Source organism: Pagrus major, chromosome 6 (genome assembly GCF_040436345.1).
Source record: "Pagrus major chromosome 6, Pma_NU_1.0".
NCBI lineage: Eukaryota > Metazoa > Chordata > Actinopteri > Spariformes > Sparidae > Pagrus > Pagrus major.
In genome coordinates, this window is record NC_133220.1 from 26,286,824 (window position 1) to 26,307,418 (window position 20,595).

The 20,595-nt window shown below is 40.5% G+C and overlaps 1 protein-coding gene across 1 annotated transcript; it reads right to left on the minus strand.

Annotated features, from left to right (window-relative positions):
- Window positions 1-3,027: 3,027 nt before the first annotated feature.
- Window positions 3,028-18,171, minus strand: ell2 (elongation factor for RNA polymerase II 2). The gene is made up of 12 exons (XM_073467809.1): window positions 17,968-18,171; window positions 14,538-14,585; window positions 13,591-13,715; window positions 13,320-13,483; window positions 9,230-9,489; window positions 8,708-8,832; window positions 7,788-7,860; window positions 6,820-7,699; window positions 4,998-5,070; window positions 4,362-4,533; window positions 3,787-3,831; window positions 3,028-3,641 (listed from the first exon to the last, which is right to left on the minus strand). The coding sequence occupies exons 1-12, from the start codon at window positions 18,139-18,141 to the stop codon at window positions 3,525-3,527; spliced, it is 2,256 nt and encodes a 751-aa protein (XP_073323910.1). The 5' UTR covers window positions 18,142-18,171; the 3' UTR covers window positions 3,028-3,524.
- Between the last annotated feature and the right edge of the window lie 2,424 nt (window positions 18,172-20,595).

Below are 20,595 nucleotides of genomic sequence, written 5' to 3' on the forward strand. Positions count from 1 at the left end.
CCAGACTGTTTGCATTTTGGGTAACAGTCGCCAATTAAACTTCAGGTACAACATTTAGAACAAATCTTTAAATAATTTAGCTCCATTAACCCATAAATAAAATGATAATAAAATGTAAGTGTACCATACAGTAGTTGTCCCAAAAAGGTCAGACTACTGATGCAGATGTAGGCTCACACCTTCAGCTCTGGCTTTACTTGTGAGAGCTTTGATAACATCTGCTATTCAGTCAAAACAGAAATAACACACCATAAAAAATATACAACAAAGGCATTTCCAGGTAAAACTAAGTTGATTTTTATTGAAATGTCTTACATTTTCACATGGGCAGGATCTGATTTCACACTTGATTTTCAGTGGTTTCTTATATCAAAACACTGCCACGGCATATTTTACTTAGTTACGTCCTCATTAAGACTCTTAATCAAACCGCTTCCCTCCTTCCTCCCACAACAATGAGTCACATAATGCTTATTCATGTTGATCAGACCAAACTGACATAAATCTGTTTTTGATAATAAAAAAAAAACAGACATTTCTTGGAAGGCTGAGAAGGACACCAGTGACGGATAGCACTTAGAAGGCTGCACGTGAAGCCCTGGTCTGTAACTTAAATTTGTTTAAGTGGCTCTTTGTGCCGCTCCATACTTTAGGAAATGACTTCTGCAAGGGAAAATAAACCAAAAAACTGACCCTGTAGCCCACAGCTGTAGTAACTGTAGATCTTGTGCAGATGTGTATCTGCTGATGTCACACATCCACGATACAAGTGCTGATTTTCTGTCCGAAATAACTTTAGAGACAACAAGTAAGTTGAGCAGAGTTTGTTATTATGCTGAATTGATTGTGACAGCCGCACAAAACAGCCAGTCTGCTGCAGAGACTAACTGTTTGACAGAATGCCACAATCAAAATAAATGTGAGATGGAACTGGCCAATATTTAATATATCTCCATTTGTCTCGGAAAAATAAAATGGAGCCCCATTTTTTCCGACACAGACATGTCAACACCAGCTGAATATATGCTCAGTGTCCACTTTATTAGGTACGTCTGTACAATCTAATACAAGCCCATACAACTGTACTGCCATAAAGTCTATTTTTATGTTGCCTTTTTAGTTAAATTTTTTTTTTCCATTATTGCAGAGGGGTTAATTACATGTAGCATAGATGTTATAGTTAGTGGTGGCGTCTCACTTCATTACAGACTTCATCACACTGAGGTGTTTCTTGTGTCGTAAATGGGGAAGCCAAAAATTAGAAACACACCTCAATATTATGAGTCCAGTAAAACACAACCTTCAAAAAAAGAAAGAAAAAAAAAGAAAAAGGTGCAGTATGTAAGAATTGGTCACTTGTTGATTTCTTAACTCTCAACCAATAGGGGGCAGCATGTCACCAAAGTAACCACTAACTGCTGCTGCCTGTAGCTGCAGTTAGCTAGTTGGCTCAATAAGCTGTGCAGCTAGTGATCCAGTTTGGGAGCTCAGAGCACCAGGAAAGTGTTGGCGTTTACACTGTTAGCACAAATTTGGACCAACATTCTTAAGTATTGCACCTTTACATATGAGCTTGGTACGGAACATATTATCTTATTTACACGTCACCAAAAACTTCATAAAGATATTGTGACAGGTGTACCTAATAAAGTGGCCACTGACTGTATATGTCTGAGAAGGGGCCGAACTCTCCAAAGTGGAGAGTCAACACCTTCCACTTGTTTCTCAGGGTACAGTGACTCAATTCTTCTTCAGTGTTTTACTGTTTCTTCATGGAATGAGACATAGTTTATTCCAGTATTAATGTCTCCTGCAACTGAGCTCCAATCAGGAATTGTACTCCATGGATGCAGTACCAGAAAAATATTTAATTTTTGGCAAACGTTCTAACACAGGTTTGTAAACAACTTTTCCCTTGTTGAAATAAAGACTTTTCATTGAAGCCGTTCATCCATCCACCAAACTAAATTGGTATAAATGTTGAAAAAAAAAATAAAATGCTACTCTGGAATCTTTCACTGCTCTGCAGAACTCAAACTGAGAATCAAATAATATTTGACATAGTAATACAGATTCGTCCTCTGGTGGATGACAAACTTTGGCTTCTCTCTAAAACAGAAACACAGACCGTTTGCCGCAGGGTAAAGATGAAGAGGTGGGCGCAGTCCTTTCCAGGGTCTAGACGTGAACCATTCTGGAAAAATAAGGATCTTCTATATCTCCTCAATATAGATCAGGTACTGTTACTCCAGCCAGGTTGATCCTGAGTGCTCTGGCTGGTCAAACACTATAGCAGCTTTTTTTGTTTCTTTTTCATATTTCTCACTTTTTTCTCCACATTTCTATGATTTTCTTTCACCTGTCACTCCACATAATGCACAACCATACGAACACACACCCTCATACGATTTGTAACACTCCTTCCAGACTTGACATCCCTTCCTTTCTCCATGCACACACGCACGCACGCACACACGTACACAACCTGTTTCCAGGCAGTTATAGTTCCTTTGTGTAGCCTGTGGACCCTAAGGGTCGGCCCGACTCGGCGTTTCCGAGTGTAAACACCTTAAGGCACCCATAATGCACCGTGAACACTAAACACTGTTGGTGCGGGGGAATACTGCCCCCATTGACAGGGGATCATACACCTTTAGTTACCCCACCCTTACCACCCCATGTCGCCATTACAACTAAATTTACAATCCATGCACACGTACAGTTGTTGCCTCTCAATCAGCTTAAGTGATTTCTCCGGCCTGTCTCATTTCCTCCAGCCTCAAATTCAGCAATGACAGCAATGTGCTGAAGCAACGTTATCCAGTACAGCTTTTATGAAAAGAGAGGAAATGAGGCAGGAGAGACATCTTTGCCAAGTGAGATTACATAATGGATCTTGCGTGCAAAATGGCTTCACAAAGTCAGAACACATAAGGCCCGCGGTAATTTTTTTGCATTGTTTTCAACAAAAGATAAACAATATATCATCTGCGGACTCTTCCTTTGCACTACGAGTCCCAAAATAAATAGATCTCCCTCTTTTTTTTTTTTAACTTAAATACATTGTTAATATTTTCTGTGATGCTCAAAAATACTTTTTTTTGTTCTTTTTTTTTGCCTGAAGATAAAGTCCTTCAAAAGGTTAGAAGAGTTGAAGTTTTTCCCCCAAACCCATTCACACATGCAGGCAGCCCCTTCCACTTGTCCAGTGGCATGAAATTCCACAGGAGCTCATTGAGAAAAAATAAAATAAAAGAGAAAGCAAAAGATAGGTAAAGGAGGTAAAGTCAAAGTGGGATTTTCAAGATTGCAGGCAACAATGAAGCCAGTGGAATCAAAGATTGGAAAAGAAGGAAGGAATGAAGAAGGATGATGGAAAAGGAAATGGGAAGGGAAAAAGGTGGGAGGGGTGGCTGTTGTGGAGGCAGTAACTGAAGGGGTGTTAAATAACAGCCAGTTGGACACCCCCTCCTGGTTCGTCACTCCGTTCTCAATACTGATCAGTGAAGACGTGTACTGTGCTCTCAGCACCAGGACTGGGCTCTGCGCTGGTCAAAATCAGCTATTAGCCGCTTGATGTGGGCCAACTTGTTGTGCAGGTACTCGCAGCGTTGTTTCTCCTCATGGTAGTTTGGACTGCGCTGTAAAACAAAACAAAACATAACACACACAATTAATATCAGACTCAAGCTATCACCCCAACAGCAACTCCTGCTGTGGTTGAGAAACAACAATCCGATGTTTGTGGCCTATAAAAAACTTCTGTAAGTCTATGTCACCACTTACTTGTTTCATCTTTTTGTACTCTTTCAAGACTTCTTCTTGCACTTTCTGTGAAATTAAAAATAAAAACAAAAACTTTAATGCAAATGAACAATTTAAAAATATTACGAATTAAACAAAAACACATCATGCAGTCAATAACATTGTGACAGGAAGACGTGTGAGCAAGGCTGTGTGATAATGTTGCAAATGCTATATTTAGTTTTCCATTGAAGTGGGGGTGAGGAGATCATGACTTAGTTGTCATTTTTGAGTGAACTTAATTTTTAAGAACACTAACACTAACAAAAGCACATCACTCCCTATTTCTTGTGTAGCTGGACAATGTTGCACAATTCAGAAGAGTCTTTAACATTGTATTATCTGCTATAAACAAAGGAATCTGCAAACTAATGGGAACACCACTATAGGGACTCAATGATGCCGCGAAGGTGCTTAACCAGCTGCCCTGTGACTTCATGGAAATGATGGAATATGCCATCTTAGATGACAATCAGGATTATACAGTGTTGTGCCTTTAGATAAGAACTGGCATGTGAACATGGTAACATCAACGTGAGTACAGTGTACACAGTGACCTGGTGTTCTTTGGTGCCAGGTGCCAGCTTCCGGCACTGGGCATCCAGCTGAGTAAAGCGGCGAGTGATATTCTCCACACGGGCGTGTAGCAGGCGGTACTCATCATACTCTGCATTGAAGTCATCCTTGTAGCCTTGTCGCTGGTCCGTGGACACCAATGGTATGTACTTCCTGTAAACACAGGAGTAAATATATCGTTTAAGAAAAGATGATTTTGTTATGTGCAAGACCAGAACCAGCACTCCTCCATGAGCAAACCCTTCCATCTTTGCTAGTAATGACACTTTACTAAAAGGTCATGATATTTAGAGAAAGGTGGGAACCCTTTTGAACATTTGTTGAACTTCTCCATTTCTGATGTGTGATGAATAAAATGCTCTCTGCACTTGTTGCCAATGATGTGTGTAGTGCATAACAGTTCTAGTAAGGCGATGAAAGAAGAACACCAGACTGCACAAATTTAACATCTGTGTTTATTGCTACATTTCCTGTGTCCCAATTCTTAAGTTTGTGTCGGAGCTCAACACCCTGTTTAATGAGTCAAATGGTTAAAAATTGAAATGAGACACATGGAAAATAAAGGGGGTCACGCTGTGTGGAGAATGGAAATTTTGGGGTATATCAAATTTACTCACACTACATAGTCAGGCATCTCAATTGTGGAGGAGAATTCGGTGGATTGGACTGGCTTCTCTTTATCTGAAGAGTCTGCGGAGAAAGAGGAATATGTAAGAATATAAATACAGCACAGACAATCCATAATACACAGTATCAATGCTCCTGCAGGCCAGTGGCCAGTAAATTATTTAAATAAGAGCTCCTGGATTATCAGCAGTTATTAAACCAAGTACTAGCATATTCTTGAGAAAGACTTCAACACAGACGGTGAAACAGAGTCTCCACAATGCGAACACAACACTGTCAACTTCAAGGAAAAGCAGAACTAAAGACAGCAGAGCAAAGAGGAGCTTGGATCAATGCCCCAGCATGTTCAGACAGCATCCAGTGCATGTGCATAATCAAAGATCAAACTATGATTGGGCGGCTGTAAGAGACAACGCAGAGATAAACACTGAAACATGGTGAACAACAATACAAAGTCTGAAAGATAAAACTGGCTGGAGGCTGGAAACTTGGACAACGAAGGCATGCGGGTCACAAGACATTAAAAGGCTGCTTGAAATAGAGAGTGTTTGTTTGTCTGGTCTCTCTCTTTTTTTTTTTACACATTGAAGTTGCCAATGAAGCAGGGTTCTTTAAGTTTGACTCAGATTTAAATGTAATACTGATTTGCCATTGTTTTCAATGACACTTTATTACTTAACTACTTTATAACTAAAAGTCTTCATTTATTTTCTTAATAAATTGTATTCTCAAATACATGTTTGACTTAGCAAATATGGCTCCTTTAGCTCTGTCTAAATAGTACTTTAAAATATGTTCATGTCGTCAATAATAAGCTGTATTACTACTAGTAATACTCTGAAGAGACAGGAATTTAGTAAAAGGGGGCGATTCCTCATCAGCCTTTAACATCCAAGTTTTCTTGCAATTTGACATCTTAGAGGCAAAACTGTTACAAGACTTTTCTCAAAACGTTAAGCTGCTTTACTTGATTTATGTCCACTAGGGGGCAGGAGAACTAAAATCAAACTGACAGCCTGGTGTCACATGTTCGCAAACAATTATGTATTTCAGCATGTAGCAGACAGAGCAATATTATTGTCCCACAGGGCTTTTTCATAGTGGACAACTGAACGTGTCTTCGTAGGAAAAGAACGAGCGCTACCCATAACACTGATAAATACTGTGTTGTAATAAACATTGCAGAATACCAGGACCTCCCTACCAGGCCTATTGGAGTTGGGTTTTTTTTGTCAATTAATTTATTTAAATTTGCACTGAACATCTACTAATTTCCACACCAACTCCTACGAAAATGCCTAGATTTAGCAGCTGCATGTTTGACCCTTGTCAACTTCATCTGTCTGCTATTTGATGGGCAAGTAGCATGCAGTATGTTTATCAAAGCTTGTATGGCAACAACAGTTTACTCTTATTGAAAAGTGGGGGCTCTTAAATCAACAACAACAATAAACTACATGAGGCTAAACTGCTCACCATAACTGCTGCCAACTCTCTATGAGTTTGTCACAATGAACAATCTCTTCTCCATTATATTTATAGTTCATTTAATTCAGTGCTGATATAAAATAATGTAAGTTAATAGATATTTAAAGATGCCCCATCAACTGAATTACAACATAGTGATTCAGTAAGTGACTAAAAAAATGATGTTTTCAGTGAAGTGAATGAGAGCAAAGTGCTGCCTGAGAGTGTCTGATAGTAGCTTGAAGTGTGTGCAGTGAATGGACTATGAAAACACTGGTATGGTCATTTTAGTCTTGAAACATGTGGTTGATGATGATGTTGATAATAAATTTGACAGAAACAAACCTTTAGCTTTGTGAGGATTCTTATCGATAACTTCTCTGCTCTCTTCCTCAGCATTGCGTCTCTTTTTGACTCTACGAGTCTCTTCAGCCTGCTCTGCTACATTGGGAGGACTTCTGCTGCCACTTTCCGTCCGTTTCCCTTTCTCCCTCTCTCGATCCCTCTCCTTCTCCCGATCCCTCTCTCGATCCCTCTCCTTCTCCCGATCCCTCTCTCGATCCCTCTCCTTCTCTCGATCCCTCTCCTTCTCTCGATCCCTCTCTCGATCCCTCTCCTTCTCTCGATCCTTATCCTTCTCCTTCTCTCGATCCTTATCTCGATCCTTATCCTTCTCTCGATCCTTCTCTTTGTGCTTCTTGGATTTCTTTTTAAACTTCTTGTTGGTACTGCTGGACAAAGGAGGGCTGGTGATGACAGTGGAGGTAACTGTGAGTGAGGTGACAGGAGGAGGAAGAGGAGGAGGGCTGGGAGAGGCGGCTGGTCTGGGGATAGGGACGGGGACAGGATGCCGATAACGGTCCTGCAGGTTCCTATCAGAGGGGAAGGGGCTGGGTGACGGGTCTCTGCAGGAGGAACTCTGGTCCATGGGCAGGTCCTGGGTGCCACAGCCCTCCGGGGTGCTGGGTGAGTTGGAATTAGAGGCTGGGCTGGGCTGCTGGTGAGAGGGTGCAGGGGGGTGGGACGAGATGGGGAGATGGGTAGGGGGGCCTGAGGCGACGTTGGAGGGTAGGGACGAGCGTTTAGAGCTGGGGCTGCCCTCGTCCTCACGACGGTCAGAGGAGGAAGAGGATGAAGATGCGGCTGGCCCTCGGTTGCTGAGGTGGGAGATGCGGGCTTTCTTGGGTGCCAAAGGATCAATGAAATCAAAGTCTGGCTGGCGCTTCTGGAGGAAAACACACAGAATTTAGCTGAAAAACCACAGACATCATTGTTTGGTGGTTGTGTGCGTTAGTGTGCATCTGTTCAGTTACCTGGGGGGACGTGGGTGCACTGTCTTTGGGAGAACTGCTTGATGTGAGGGTCTCGGTAGGAAGACCTAATTTGCTGTTAAAGAAAGTAAAGAGTGTGTCAGCATGGAGTGGTGCAACAGAAAATAAAGAGCAGGTCCTGCTGAAGAAATTGTACTTCTATAAAAGCAATGGTTGTAGCGTTTCCTTATTTTAAACCCTCAGCTCATGTAGTACACAGGAAGTTATTATTTTCACGCTCTCTTCAATTTCCACCAAACAAACAGCAGCTGGTCACGTGCCAACAGAAAGAGAGTGCAAGCAAGAAAACATGCATGTTAACAATGCAAGAATCTGCTCTACAAATGTTTAATGAGAAAGGAAATGTAGTCAAATTGTTTGTCAGGCCTCTGGGATACACACAAAATGGTGAATGAATTGAATGTAAACATGACTGTTAATTGTTTACAACAAAACTCCACAAAGTACCTTTAAGAAGACACAACTGCGTCATTGTGTCTTGTTTTTGTGCTGTAAAATAAAACAGACTTGTGTACTACATGAGCTACTGATAGACTTTAAAATGCTGCACTATTCCATTACCATTAAGTAGGTCACCCTCCGCAGAATTGAAAAGTTGCTAGTTTTGTCCATCATAGAGCACAACAGCTTTGGTTACAATGTGTTCAAATGACAGCAAATTTTGTACACAGATCACTCTGAGCAGAGAAAAATTAAAGAAACACTGGGCTCAACTGTAAGTAAAAAAAGATCTGTCCGAGAACAGTCACTGCACTGTGTGAAGGACAAAGGAGCCAACTGTGATAACAGTTGTAAACCCCCTCAGGTGGTAGGCTATCACTTTAAAATAGTGCTTAAATTTTGGTGTAATTACAAATAAAATCAAGAGTGTCAGTAAAAAGGCTAATAGGCTGTTTCAGTACCGAGCCAGGATCCGGTCAACCTGGGACTTCTCATCCTCAGAGTAACCAGGCCAGTCTCGCTGGACATCACGATATATAAAGTCCTTCAGTGAGTATGTGTTGTCTTTGGGGTTCAGGTTGGCCACCTGTTTCACACACACAGAAACACACAGACAGTTTAAAAGTTATCTATGACAGCATGAAACGTATACAATATGTACAGAAACTTCCCATTTCCTGTGCTGGCCAAACATCTGTGCATGCAAATAGTGTTTAACGATTATGTGGTTTGTTTCTCGTCATGATGAATGAAGCCTTTGTTCTGGGAACTGGATTTCCTCAGGCAGATTTGTGTGCCTAGACCTCATGTTTAAGAAAGGTAAGTTGCTCTTTGAAATGGGACACTAGAAGAAAACCCGTCTTAGTGTGAAATACCTGAAGATCAAAAAAAGTTATTACTGCTGGTTCTTTCTGTATATTGGTGGGTGTCTCAGTGTTAATTACTGGGTCAGGTCCATTTTAAAAATAAACACTTTGTAGTACCTGTTGCAGGGTGGACCCCAGTGAGTTTCGGTCCTTCTGGTTGATACCGTCCCGCTGCAAACGGCCAAGCATTTCCAGCTTCTTGTAGGACTTCAGCGCCAGAAGGTGGATGATGCGGTCCCGGAATGGCCGCTGCGACACAGGGTTATTTGAGAGGCACTTACGAATAGTGTTGGCTGGGTTGATGGGTGTGGAGCGCTTGCGCTCTGGGACCACCTCTGGGTTCGACAGTGCTGGCTTACGGATATGGACTTGCTTTCCTAAGGACAGAAGGTAAACAGAGTGTTAAAGCCTCTTCTTTCTTTTCAGGGACCTTCATGATCGGAAATTTTCCTATCATGTAAATTTGAATCCACAGCATGTCATTTCAGGTAGGGGTACCTCAATCAACACAATGAAAACATAAGATGTGGTTTGATGATGTCATGAAGTGGTGTGGGATCATGAAAGTTGCGGTTTTCATTGTTAAACAACCACCATTGCCAATGAAAATCTATCTGATGTGATTAAACAGATATTATCATCACAGACAAGTTAAGGTTTCAAGGTTTTATTTATGTTTTAATGAGGCAAGGAGGTCCAGTAGTGCTAACGCTAATGCAAAATACCATCGGAGAGTAAGTCAGAAGAGAAGAGACCAGCACTAAACTACGCTGTCTGCTGGACTACAATTCTCTGTATCAGCTGAGACTAGTTTGGAAAGCTGATTTAGAGTCGAGGTGATTAGAACCTCTTGACTGTGTTGCTGAGCCACATGCATAGTCATGGTGCTTGCACATTTCCCTATACCAGTTCATGTGCATTATGAAATTCTCAAGCTCTTTAAGAGATTAAGGTTAAAGAGAGGAAGAGAAAGCAAAAACTCCTCCCCTCCTTCCTTGTCAAAGAGCAAGAGACTCGGAGAAACGGGAGGAGGTGTAAGCTTATGCTTGCAGGTGAAAAGCTTATGTAATAAGAAATAATCAGTCGTACATTGAGAACAAGCATATAGTAGCTAGGGACATCAAATGCCACTGAATTCCAAATGACAATTGTTGTACAGGTTGTACAACTGGTTGTACAGCTCTCATAAAAAGATACAGGCTACAGACAGAGATAAAAATACAAGTTACAGATGGTTACCTGAAATTAGCAACCTGTGAAAACAAGAAGCTAAAGGCCCCTTTTGCATTAGTAAATAGGGTGCTCACTCCAAACCAGCTGCTACAAGCCCCAGTCCCACCCCCTTTCTCGGCTGCTCCTCTCGTTTCCCAGTTTCTATCTGGGCCAGTATATGCAAATGTATCCCCAAGGCCCAGATAAACAGGCCTGAGGAGGTTTTCACTCGTATAGAAAATTTGTGGACTGAACTAGACGTTTGATTCTGGTTTCACCGACGAAATCTTTGACAAGGGATTAGATCGCACAGACTGCTTGCACAGACTGCTGCTAAAAAAAAGACTACATTTGCTTTCTATTGAGGATAAAAAGTTACTCTTCCCAAACTAAAAAACATGGCCGTCTGAGCCCAAAGTGCTTGTTAGGAGTACAAGTATGCATTTTTTTAAGTGATCAGATGGATTATCTACAGGGAGTATTTCTCATAAATGAAGAGAAAGGAGAATGATCTTTGAAATTATTTTAACAAGCTTCTGAGTGTTTTTTAAATTATATATTTATCAATCATAATAATTATGTTGACAACATAAGATAACCTGGTTAGGACATCTTTAAACAAGGATAGATGGAGACACCTGTCACCTGTCTCTAAATCTACCAAGCTTTCTTTCTGCTTTAGTACATATCCAAATAAAGTTACATTTCAGTTTCGTGTCTCTTACTTGCCTTATTTCACTTATACATTCAATCATGAGATAATTGAAAACGTCAAGGTGTTGGCTGCATAACTGTTGTTTAACATCAACTTTAACTGTAATTTAAACGTAAACATTGAAAGATTTTTCAATGCCTACCCGCAGTACTGATACTAGAGATAAACAGTGCATGCTTGCATCTGAATAAACAAGATTTATGTTTTACAAACCAGCAACATTCACACAACAAATTCTGCAGTGACGGTTCCTGACCAACTCAAACACACTACCACAAGTGCAGGAATTTTTGTGGGACAGGATATAACCCCCGGGAAGTCCAATTTTATATATATTTTTTAATCAGTTAATCATTCCGAGCAACTAATTAGGTTTAGGAGGTTGTCTTTCAAGTGGAGCGCTTTAACAGAGATTAGATGAGGTTTTATCTTGGTATCAGAATTACTTCCTTGTTTAACTCGGCAAAAAATGTTATAATACACGTACTGACAGTACCTCCATTTTTTCGAGGTGCCCTACAAATAAATAAACCTTTTTTTATTAACAGTAACCTATTAGCTTAAATCATACAATATCCTTAGTAGTGTTAAAGACAGACCATCAGAATATTTTGCATTCAGGGTTGCTTTGTGGTTTGATAGCCAAACCACTTCCATATGATAAGAGTGACGCTGCTCTTCCTCTGAAGTTTCCTTTACTGACATGCTCATTTTCATCTTAGTCATGATAATATTAGTGGAACTAAAAAAAACATGGTAACACTATCATTCAATGTGAGCGGCTGTAATATGTGGGCAGTTGGCGTCAAGTTTATCCGTTTGTTGAGCCTGTGTTTGTCTTGTAATTGTCTTGAGTTTGTACATCAAGTTTATACTAAGACTAAAAAAGATGCTTAAAATAAGTGAGGCAGGCAAAGAGAGGGGGGACCCATTTAGCATGAGACATTACATCATCATGTGTTCCTGCACATCCTTTGTCCTACCTGTCCCGAGTTGGATAAGACATAAGAGTAAGGCTGGAGAGTGACACGCCAAATTAGATAATCAAGATTACTTTTCTTGCTCGGCTAGTTTGTCTCAATCCTGGCACTGGGTGGTGCAGTGGACAGGTATACATGCGTTTATGCTCATCATTTGGAAGAGAAACATTAAAGGAAGTCATAATTGTTTGCTAGTAATAGACAGTGTTGGGGGTAACGCGTTACAAAAGCAACGCATTGCAGTAATATATTTCTTTTTAGTGGTAATGGAGTAATAACGCGTTACTAATAATTTTCAATAGTGCATTACTACAGTTATGTCACGTAAAGCATTACATTCCGCATAACCATCGGAACTGAAGTGTTTATTGTTGTTTCTTTAAGAATCCATCCACACTGCGCATTACCGCGACCTTCCACCACCGGAAAAAAAAAAATCCCACTGTGTGACTAAAATGAGCCGTATTTCGTAGCCTAATGATGAAACCTAATCCTCTAAGCACACTTTTATTTACATTCTTGAATCACTTATGCCCATGCATTCCTTGTTCTGTGGACTACAATAAAAAGATATGAAACATTTTTTTTCTTGTTATTTCATTATAGGCTACATTATAGAATGTATAGGTCTATTGTGTTTCATATGACTAAGCCTACAATTAAAAATATTTATTCCCATCTCATAATATATCAGACTTTGATCCTTTGTCTGCCTGCTCATCCCTGTGTCCAAGGCCATTTGTTTATTTAAAAAGATCTAGGCTATTTAATTGTTCTATGTAGGTTGTTTGGGCACTTTGAGGAAAGTAAGTAAAAAGTAGTGCAATAAGTAATTTATTACTCTATGCAGACAGTAATATTGTAATCTAATATATTATGTTAAAATGAAGGTAACTAGTAATATGTAATATACTGCATTTTGAAAGTAACTTGCCCAACACTGGTAATAGATGCTGAACACAGGCAGCATTTAGTGCCTGTACTGTGACATTTTCTGTATCACTTTGGCAGGCTGTGTGTCAATAAAACAGAAATAGCTTCACTTGCTACCTTTGGCCCTTATCAGTCAGACTGCTAACCTGGAAAAGACTGCGATGGCAAAATGGCTTAGTTAGTCGCAATAATGGCTTTGAATGGAGTCAGGCTGTCAGCTTTCACCCATTCAGTCTCTCAAAAGGGGCTGAGTTTGAAAAGAGAGGAGAGGCGATGATAGGACGTAAAGCAATGCTGGTGTCCAGGGATCTAACCTGACATCTGACTGCCACAGGTGGAGAAGTTAGAGTGTAGTGAGGGGCCTTACCTCTGTACTGGCCCCCAGGCTTGATGACTTTGGTCCCGCGTTCACGTGTGTCCTCCACAGCCTGGGTCATACGATCCCGGGTCACCTGGTAGGAGTCATTAGTAGCGCACACTGTGACCTTGTCCTGTACTGTTGCCAACAATGCCAGGTGTGAGGCCCCTGAGCTGGAGACAAAGAGAGAGTATGAGAAAGAAATGTGAGGCAGAGAGGGATTACCTTCTAGCAATGTGTGGTAAGACAGCAGCAGATGATTCAGCTGACCAGTGATTACCTCGACACATACTGATGGATGCACTCAAAGCTTCCCTGAGGGTTGTCCTTGCCCACATTAGACAGGTAGAAATCAAAATTTTGGAAGGTGTCAGAGGTGGAGTCCGTCTTGGGAATTTTAATACGCTGTAAAAGATGTACACAAAAATGAAGCATAACAAAACATTTTACCCATTCACTTGTAAGTGTCTGAGTTAATTAATCAATTGATAATCAAATACAAGTGGTTAATTTACTATAAGAAAACTGTCACATGCTATACCAAGCCTGTGTTAAAGCACCTTCAAATCTTCCCTATTTTTTCCCCCCTTACAGTTCAGTGCCTGCACACTGTAATGAGACAGCGTCTACATCTGAGCTACGGGCTTTGAAAGGAAGGTCTCTGAGGTCTAAGCAGCTAAGGGGAGGCTGTATGTGAGTCATGTGCATCATGGACTACAAGCAGTGCAAAACAATGTTTATAGATTTCAGATGTTAGCGTTTGCCCCTCTGAACAGTCCAGCAGACAGTCTGCATCAAGGACACAGCTTATATTACCAATTCTAAATAGTTACCTCATCAAAACTATCTTTAAAACTCAACAACATCAAACAAATCTTCTGGGTCATGTCATATTGCCTATGTTATACTGTAATTTGCAAAGCATTCTTATTAGATGATTAGTGTATAATCTGATCACTAATTTAATAAGCAACTGTTAAATTTTTGATAGAGCTATAATGGTCCAATGCTGGTGACATAGATGAGTTAAAGCTGATTAAATTGACAAAGTCAGTGCTTTTAGTGGTGATACACTTGTGTAATGGCTACAACTCAGCATATGCAAGCAAAAACTGTTAATAAACAAAATACTAGCTAAATAAATAACGTCTTCATTAATGGATGCAAAATTACACTAGATGCTAACACGATTGGGAGTTTACAGCATGGGGAAAAAACACTACTTACCCCCTGGAGTCCTTTGAATTGTATCGTTGGCCGCAAAGAAGGTACATTCTGAAAGAGAGGAGAATGACCAGTTTAACACTTTGGAAATGTAAATGATTATTGGGAGAGAAACAACAGTTGCATATGTAAAATAGAACAGCTGCACTCTTTTCTAGAACCTGCAGAACATGTTACACTATCTGACAGACACTTCAGGAGTCAAGCATTTGGTTGTAGAAACAGCAGAGCCTTAGGGTCCTGTCACACCAAGCATGTACAATACCTAGCACAAACAACGAGTGGAGAAAATGTTGCACTTCAACATGGGGTCAAGACTACATACACGACTTCTGTGTCTGTGACAAAAAATAACTAGGTCACAAAATAGAAAACCTGAAGAGCCTGCATTTCAATCTCTCATTTTCAAACTGTGAACCCATTAACAACTATCAAGTGTTGCAAAGAATTTGAATTGAAAATATGTCTGATGCAGGACTGCAACTGAGGATATTTTCAGCATTGCCTAATGTGCAAATATTTTTGATCAATTAATCAATAAACTAGTCAAAACAAAAAAAAATAAAGAAAACTTTCTAAAGCCCAATTGATTTCCATTTGCTTGTTTTAAGATATTCAGTTCACAATAACATTAAAAAGAAAAAGCAGCAAATCCTAACATTTGAGCTTGGGTAAATTTGGCATTTTGCTTAAAAAAAAACAAAAAACAACTGCGTTCTGTTCCGTTCATAATATTACACTAGTGGACTGATTCTGCTGAAATCATGGTTGACAGTCAGCCACAAATACTTGATGACCGTCCACTGGCTGCCAACATTCAGCTCTGCGTCTCTTAAGCTCTTCAAAGAAACCATGTGAGTCAACTTTACCTACATCTTCTTTTAAGTGGTTAAGAGGTGGGTGGTAGGTAAAAATATTTGCTTTTATGTGAACACAAGCAGTGGAACTTGGACAATAGTCAAACACAGCGGGTATTTTCAAGGATATTTTTGACATGTCTTTGTTTTGCGTAGGTTTACAGGTTTGTGTCGATGGCTACTTGAAACAGAGTTGACAGCCACAAATATGCAGTGGCTGCACAAATATGCAGCGGCTCTGGTGCAGTGCAGGTTAGGAGGCGGTCTACAGCTTGAGGTTGTAGCTTGAGGTGCACTGGCGCTGGTAATATTAATACCAAAGCTCCACTGATAATAAAAATAAATCATACAAAAGTTCAGTTTAGGGTTAGTATTGGAGAAAATTAAACAATGATCCCAGACTCTCCTATTCATTTCGGTATTAATAGAATAGGAACACAGAGGACTTGCTGCTTCTTCACATAGCCAACAGAAGCACCAGTTGGCTAAATCATAGACTTGTGAAATGTTCTGGTATGAGTGAAATGTGCATTTTATCAACAATAGCTTCTATGCATTCCTGTGGACAATAAGAGACACTTGCTAACTCATACATATGACAAGAGGCACATCATTGAGGAGAGAAGTATACTTTTTTCAGACTGAAAAACCCATGTCATGGTTGTTAAAGCTAAGCTACTCCAAGCCACTGACTGACTCCCTCCCCCACTATCCATACACTCACTCAGTCACTCACACACCAACCAGTCCTCTCACACACACAGTTCTGATCACATTTCACATCACCACAGAAAGACAAAGATAGCCAGCTTCCATAGTTCGATGACTGGTTGAGCTACAACACACATTACTGAGAGGGAGAGAGACAAAAAGCAGGCAGTTTTGGCTGCTCAGTCAGCAAGAGATGGCAGGCTGCCGTTCAATGCAGCGTACAGACCAACATTACCACATCCAATAAGGTTGTAGCATGGGCTGTCACAAAAGAATTCATTCAACTTAGTGATGACTCGGTCTGCCAGCTGTCAGAGACGGACTAAATAATCAATTTAAATTGTGGTACATTTCAAACACTCTACACGAGATCTCTTTATTGTACAGGGCTGAACGTGAGCAAAACTTTACATACAGGGGCGCGAGTAGAGTGTGCTATACATACTGACACACAGACCATGTGCCATAAAAAGCTGTCACAGAGACCTCTGAACAGTACAGCCCCATGCTAAGCTGCAGTGCATCAGCTCTGAGCAGAGCCCAAGCCCAGGCAGCGTGTTATGTAACGGGGTTGTTGTTGGCAGGGTTTCCGTCAGGTAACTTGGCTTCAGGCCTCCGCAACTCAAGACTGCATTGGTCCGTCCAGATTGGTTTACCTGTGTAGCACCTCAACAAGATTACACCATTTGTAGAGTTCAAGAGTTATATTTAATCTGCACAGTTATGTAGTGCCCTATTAGCGAACCTGGTTTTAAAAGCTCCTCAATGACTGGTGGTGTCAAGCTCAGGGGTGACATGCAGTACATTTAATGAAGTAGTTTGTTGAGAGCCAAAAGAAATACATGAATATATTGTATTTTGAACAAAATGACACATATAGTAAGTAATAAATAATCCTATATCTTAAAAAAAAAGAGGTTTTGATGCAATCTGATAGCATATGCTGCATATTTGCAAGTGCTGGCCTTCTCATGCAGCTTGACGTGGTGGTAATGCATTCAAATTTCGGCAATTTGGCTAACATTTTTAATTTGGCCCAAATTAAATATTTGTCTCGTGTAAACCTTTGAGGCAACTGCTCATATATACATCCTGTAGCTCCAGTGTGGCAGCTCCTTTAACTGCAACACTTGATGATTAAGTTAAATGGCTATAAAGGGCTGAGCCTTGCTATGAGATCCACATCCCTGCTAGGCTGTGCTGTTGCCCTTTCCTACTAGCTAAAACTTCTAACCATATGGTGAGCTGCCTAGTCACCGACGGGCTTCCAACGCCACCAACTTAACTTGTTATCAAGTTACATTTAGCTTCATTTCATCCGTGTATTTCCACCCTGCCCCTGACGTAAAATACAACGGCGTCGAAAGAAAAGTTAATGTTAGTAAACTAAGCTTGTATGTTAAACTCTCAGCTTATGAAACTTGTCTCAAGACGAGCGTATGAGACGATTTAAAATGACAACTTTCCTAATTTGGTCAAACCAACATTAGTTTGGCAGGAGAAAAAACGGAATTGGCTGGCCAGCACAGCACAGGGGGTTCTGACTAACGCAGCTAGAAGCTAATGTGGCTAATCAGAGTGTTTAACTTTACCAACAGGTTTACTGCGTTAAATAACATTTGTCAGTTCGTAAAACCTGGCCAGAACATAAAGCCAAGGCCTCATTTACCTTATTCGGGTGATTAATTTAACGACACAAGGCTAATATAATCACAAAAAAGAAGCAGAAAGTTGCTCTGTCAAAAGCTTAGCTAACTTTGTAGCTTTAGCTGTGCGTGGCAGTTGAGCTTCCCAGCTGAGACGAGCTGTGTCAGCCCGACGGTCCTAGCTCATATTTTAGCGAAATAAACGCCCGTTTTACTCACCATACACTTTTGGTGGCTCTCTATGGCTCTCAGTGCTGTCTCGGTCAATTTGACGTGTAATACGGTGATTCTGTCGGCGCTCTGTTGGCCACAATTTAATCCGTACCTCCCATCCTCGGAGAGCGCCGCCATCTTTACCAGCCCTCCACCATCGTCCCTTTGAGGCTGGAGCATTTAGCAGCCCAGGCTCCCTGTGCTCGCTCTGGCCCGGGGAGGGACTACAGCTGCTGCCCACAGGGCTGACAGTACTGGATTGGTCTTGACTTGCTAGCTTGTTAGTTTGTCACTTTCTAGCCACAGTGAAGTTAACATACAGCATACATTATTGTCAGTTAGAAAGACATTAATGTGCATGAAAAGTGTACCATTTAGTTTCCTTCTATAAGTGCGTTTTACTATCCATTTGCAGAACCAGGGCTATTTGGCTATAACGGTCTTTTAAAGCATTAGTTATTCAAGGGTACATCCTAGTGGTTCCCTGTGTCTGTCAGCTCATATCTCTCTCTTCAACACAAATATGTAGTTATGCTACTTCTTAGCAAAACTGCCCCTGTCAGCTGTGTTTTGCTGACATGGTAGAGCTAATTCTAGCCTACTGAATCAGTAAAGCAAGCTGCTGCAGACTGCTGTCAACCTCGTCCTGTGAAAATACAGTTTAGCAGACACTGTAAGGAATATCAGCGTAATCTAAATCATGATATTGTGAACTACTTTGTCTATATTCACATATACATTCAAAACTTTTGCCATATATTTCTCAGAATAAACTGCCCCACACTGTGAGGTGAGTCCATTTAAACTAGTGCTCAGCTGTAAAACCAAACAATATGCTTTTAATCTTGTACTTTAACCACTTTTGGAACTATGCACTAACCCCGACCCTAATTCTCAGGATATGGTAGAGTCAGCTGGGACCATTTTTTGACAGCAGGCTACTTTATGAACTACTTTGCCTTTAAGTTGGCCTATAATCATCTTTCATGTGGTGCCTTTAATGATATAGGGTGTCATGTGACATCAGCACAATGGGCACAGGGGTGTCCCCATGTGAGCTGCACCTCCACTATCTCCCAATGTCAGTCCCCTTGACCTGGCGATTAGGGCAGCATGTTTTGGTGTGGAGCAGCCTCGGGCTGGGTGGGGAAAGGCCTGTGTGAATCCAACAGATTACCATAGCTCCTCACCCCACCCGTCTGCCTGACGACACACAAGCGCAAGCACACACACACGAACAAACACTTGAGAGTTTTTGCCGTGAATCCATCAACAAATTAACTCCACAGATATTAAGTCAATTTAAAGATAAACACGTGGAAATCGCCTTAACCTAACCATTAACCTTATGATTATACCCTTCATGTATCAAACAATAGCTAAATACAACTTTGTCTTAGAGCATTACATTTAATGTACTGTCTCTTGGTTTTAATTGCATGCAAATTTTAAATACTAAGTCAGTTTTGTTCCAGGTGTCCTGTGGTTTGTCTGACAGGTTTCCTGCTGTGCAAACAATTAAATAACGCCTTTGGGGTGGCTAGGGCTTATTGATTTTGGGGCTTTTGTGTTTACAGACGTTTCTTCTGATGGACAAACACCCTTTGTGTAAGGCTAAACATTAAAAACTGGGAGACTATAACGATTACTGACCACTGACAATTATCTTTCAAATGTGGCTAAGATATATTATCACATTTTGTTTTGTTCAACATAGAGGAAATGCTCATTCATGACTCTCTAAATTACTCTCCATTACAGTTCTGTGTAATTCCAGGAATATCCTTCTACCTTACAAGTGGTTCTAAATAACTACAGGAGTTAATCATTAATAGGTGTATTATTTGGCCAGCCTCTGGTTTTGGTGCTAATCAGAGGCCCATGTTTAAGGATCTGAAGATTGAAATCAGTAACAGTGATAAAGACGCTCCCTTTCTGTTTCTAGATCAAAGGGTTTACATTTAAAAGTTGCTGTTTGTTTCCAGATTGGGCTGCTTCCTCCCATGTGATCCCTTAATGTATTGCTAATTAAGTGAACCCAAACAAGTAGTACTACCTCCCACACCCACTGAAATCCTTTCAGAGCCCAGTCTTTAACCATCAGTGTAAATATTCAAAGGTTGTTTCTGCATTAATGTGAATGACAACAACACCAACCGTTGATCTCTCTTGCTAAACAGGTACACTGAGTCATTTTTTGTCTGATTATATGTTCATGTGTTATATATGGGCATATATGGGACTTTTGTTGCAGAGCTGCGGACTGAACACCTTCAATGTGATCAAAACCATGTCATTCAGAAGCTTGAAAGTCAGATGCCCACTGATATACCACTGTGTAACTTATCATGGCTTGTTTGGATATTAGTTAAAGCATCTCTGTGTTTAAATGTGGGGTAGATATAGCAGATATGAAAGCCAATAACTGATATTTTCATAAATAGAGATCTGCATTAGTTCAATATCAAAGTTAACTTTAAAGGTTGGGTGTCTACTACAAAATGTTTACATGTTTTAAAGTTGAAAACATTAAAAAATTAACCAAAATTCAACAGCAACCATGACGAAATAAAATTATTTAGTTATGATGTTTGTGTATTGTGTTGCACGGCTATCTACTGGAGTTAGTATGCT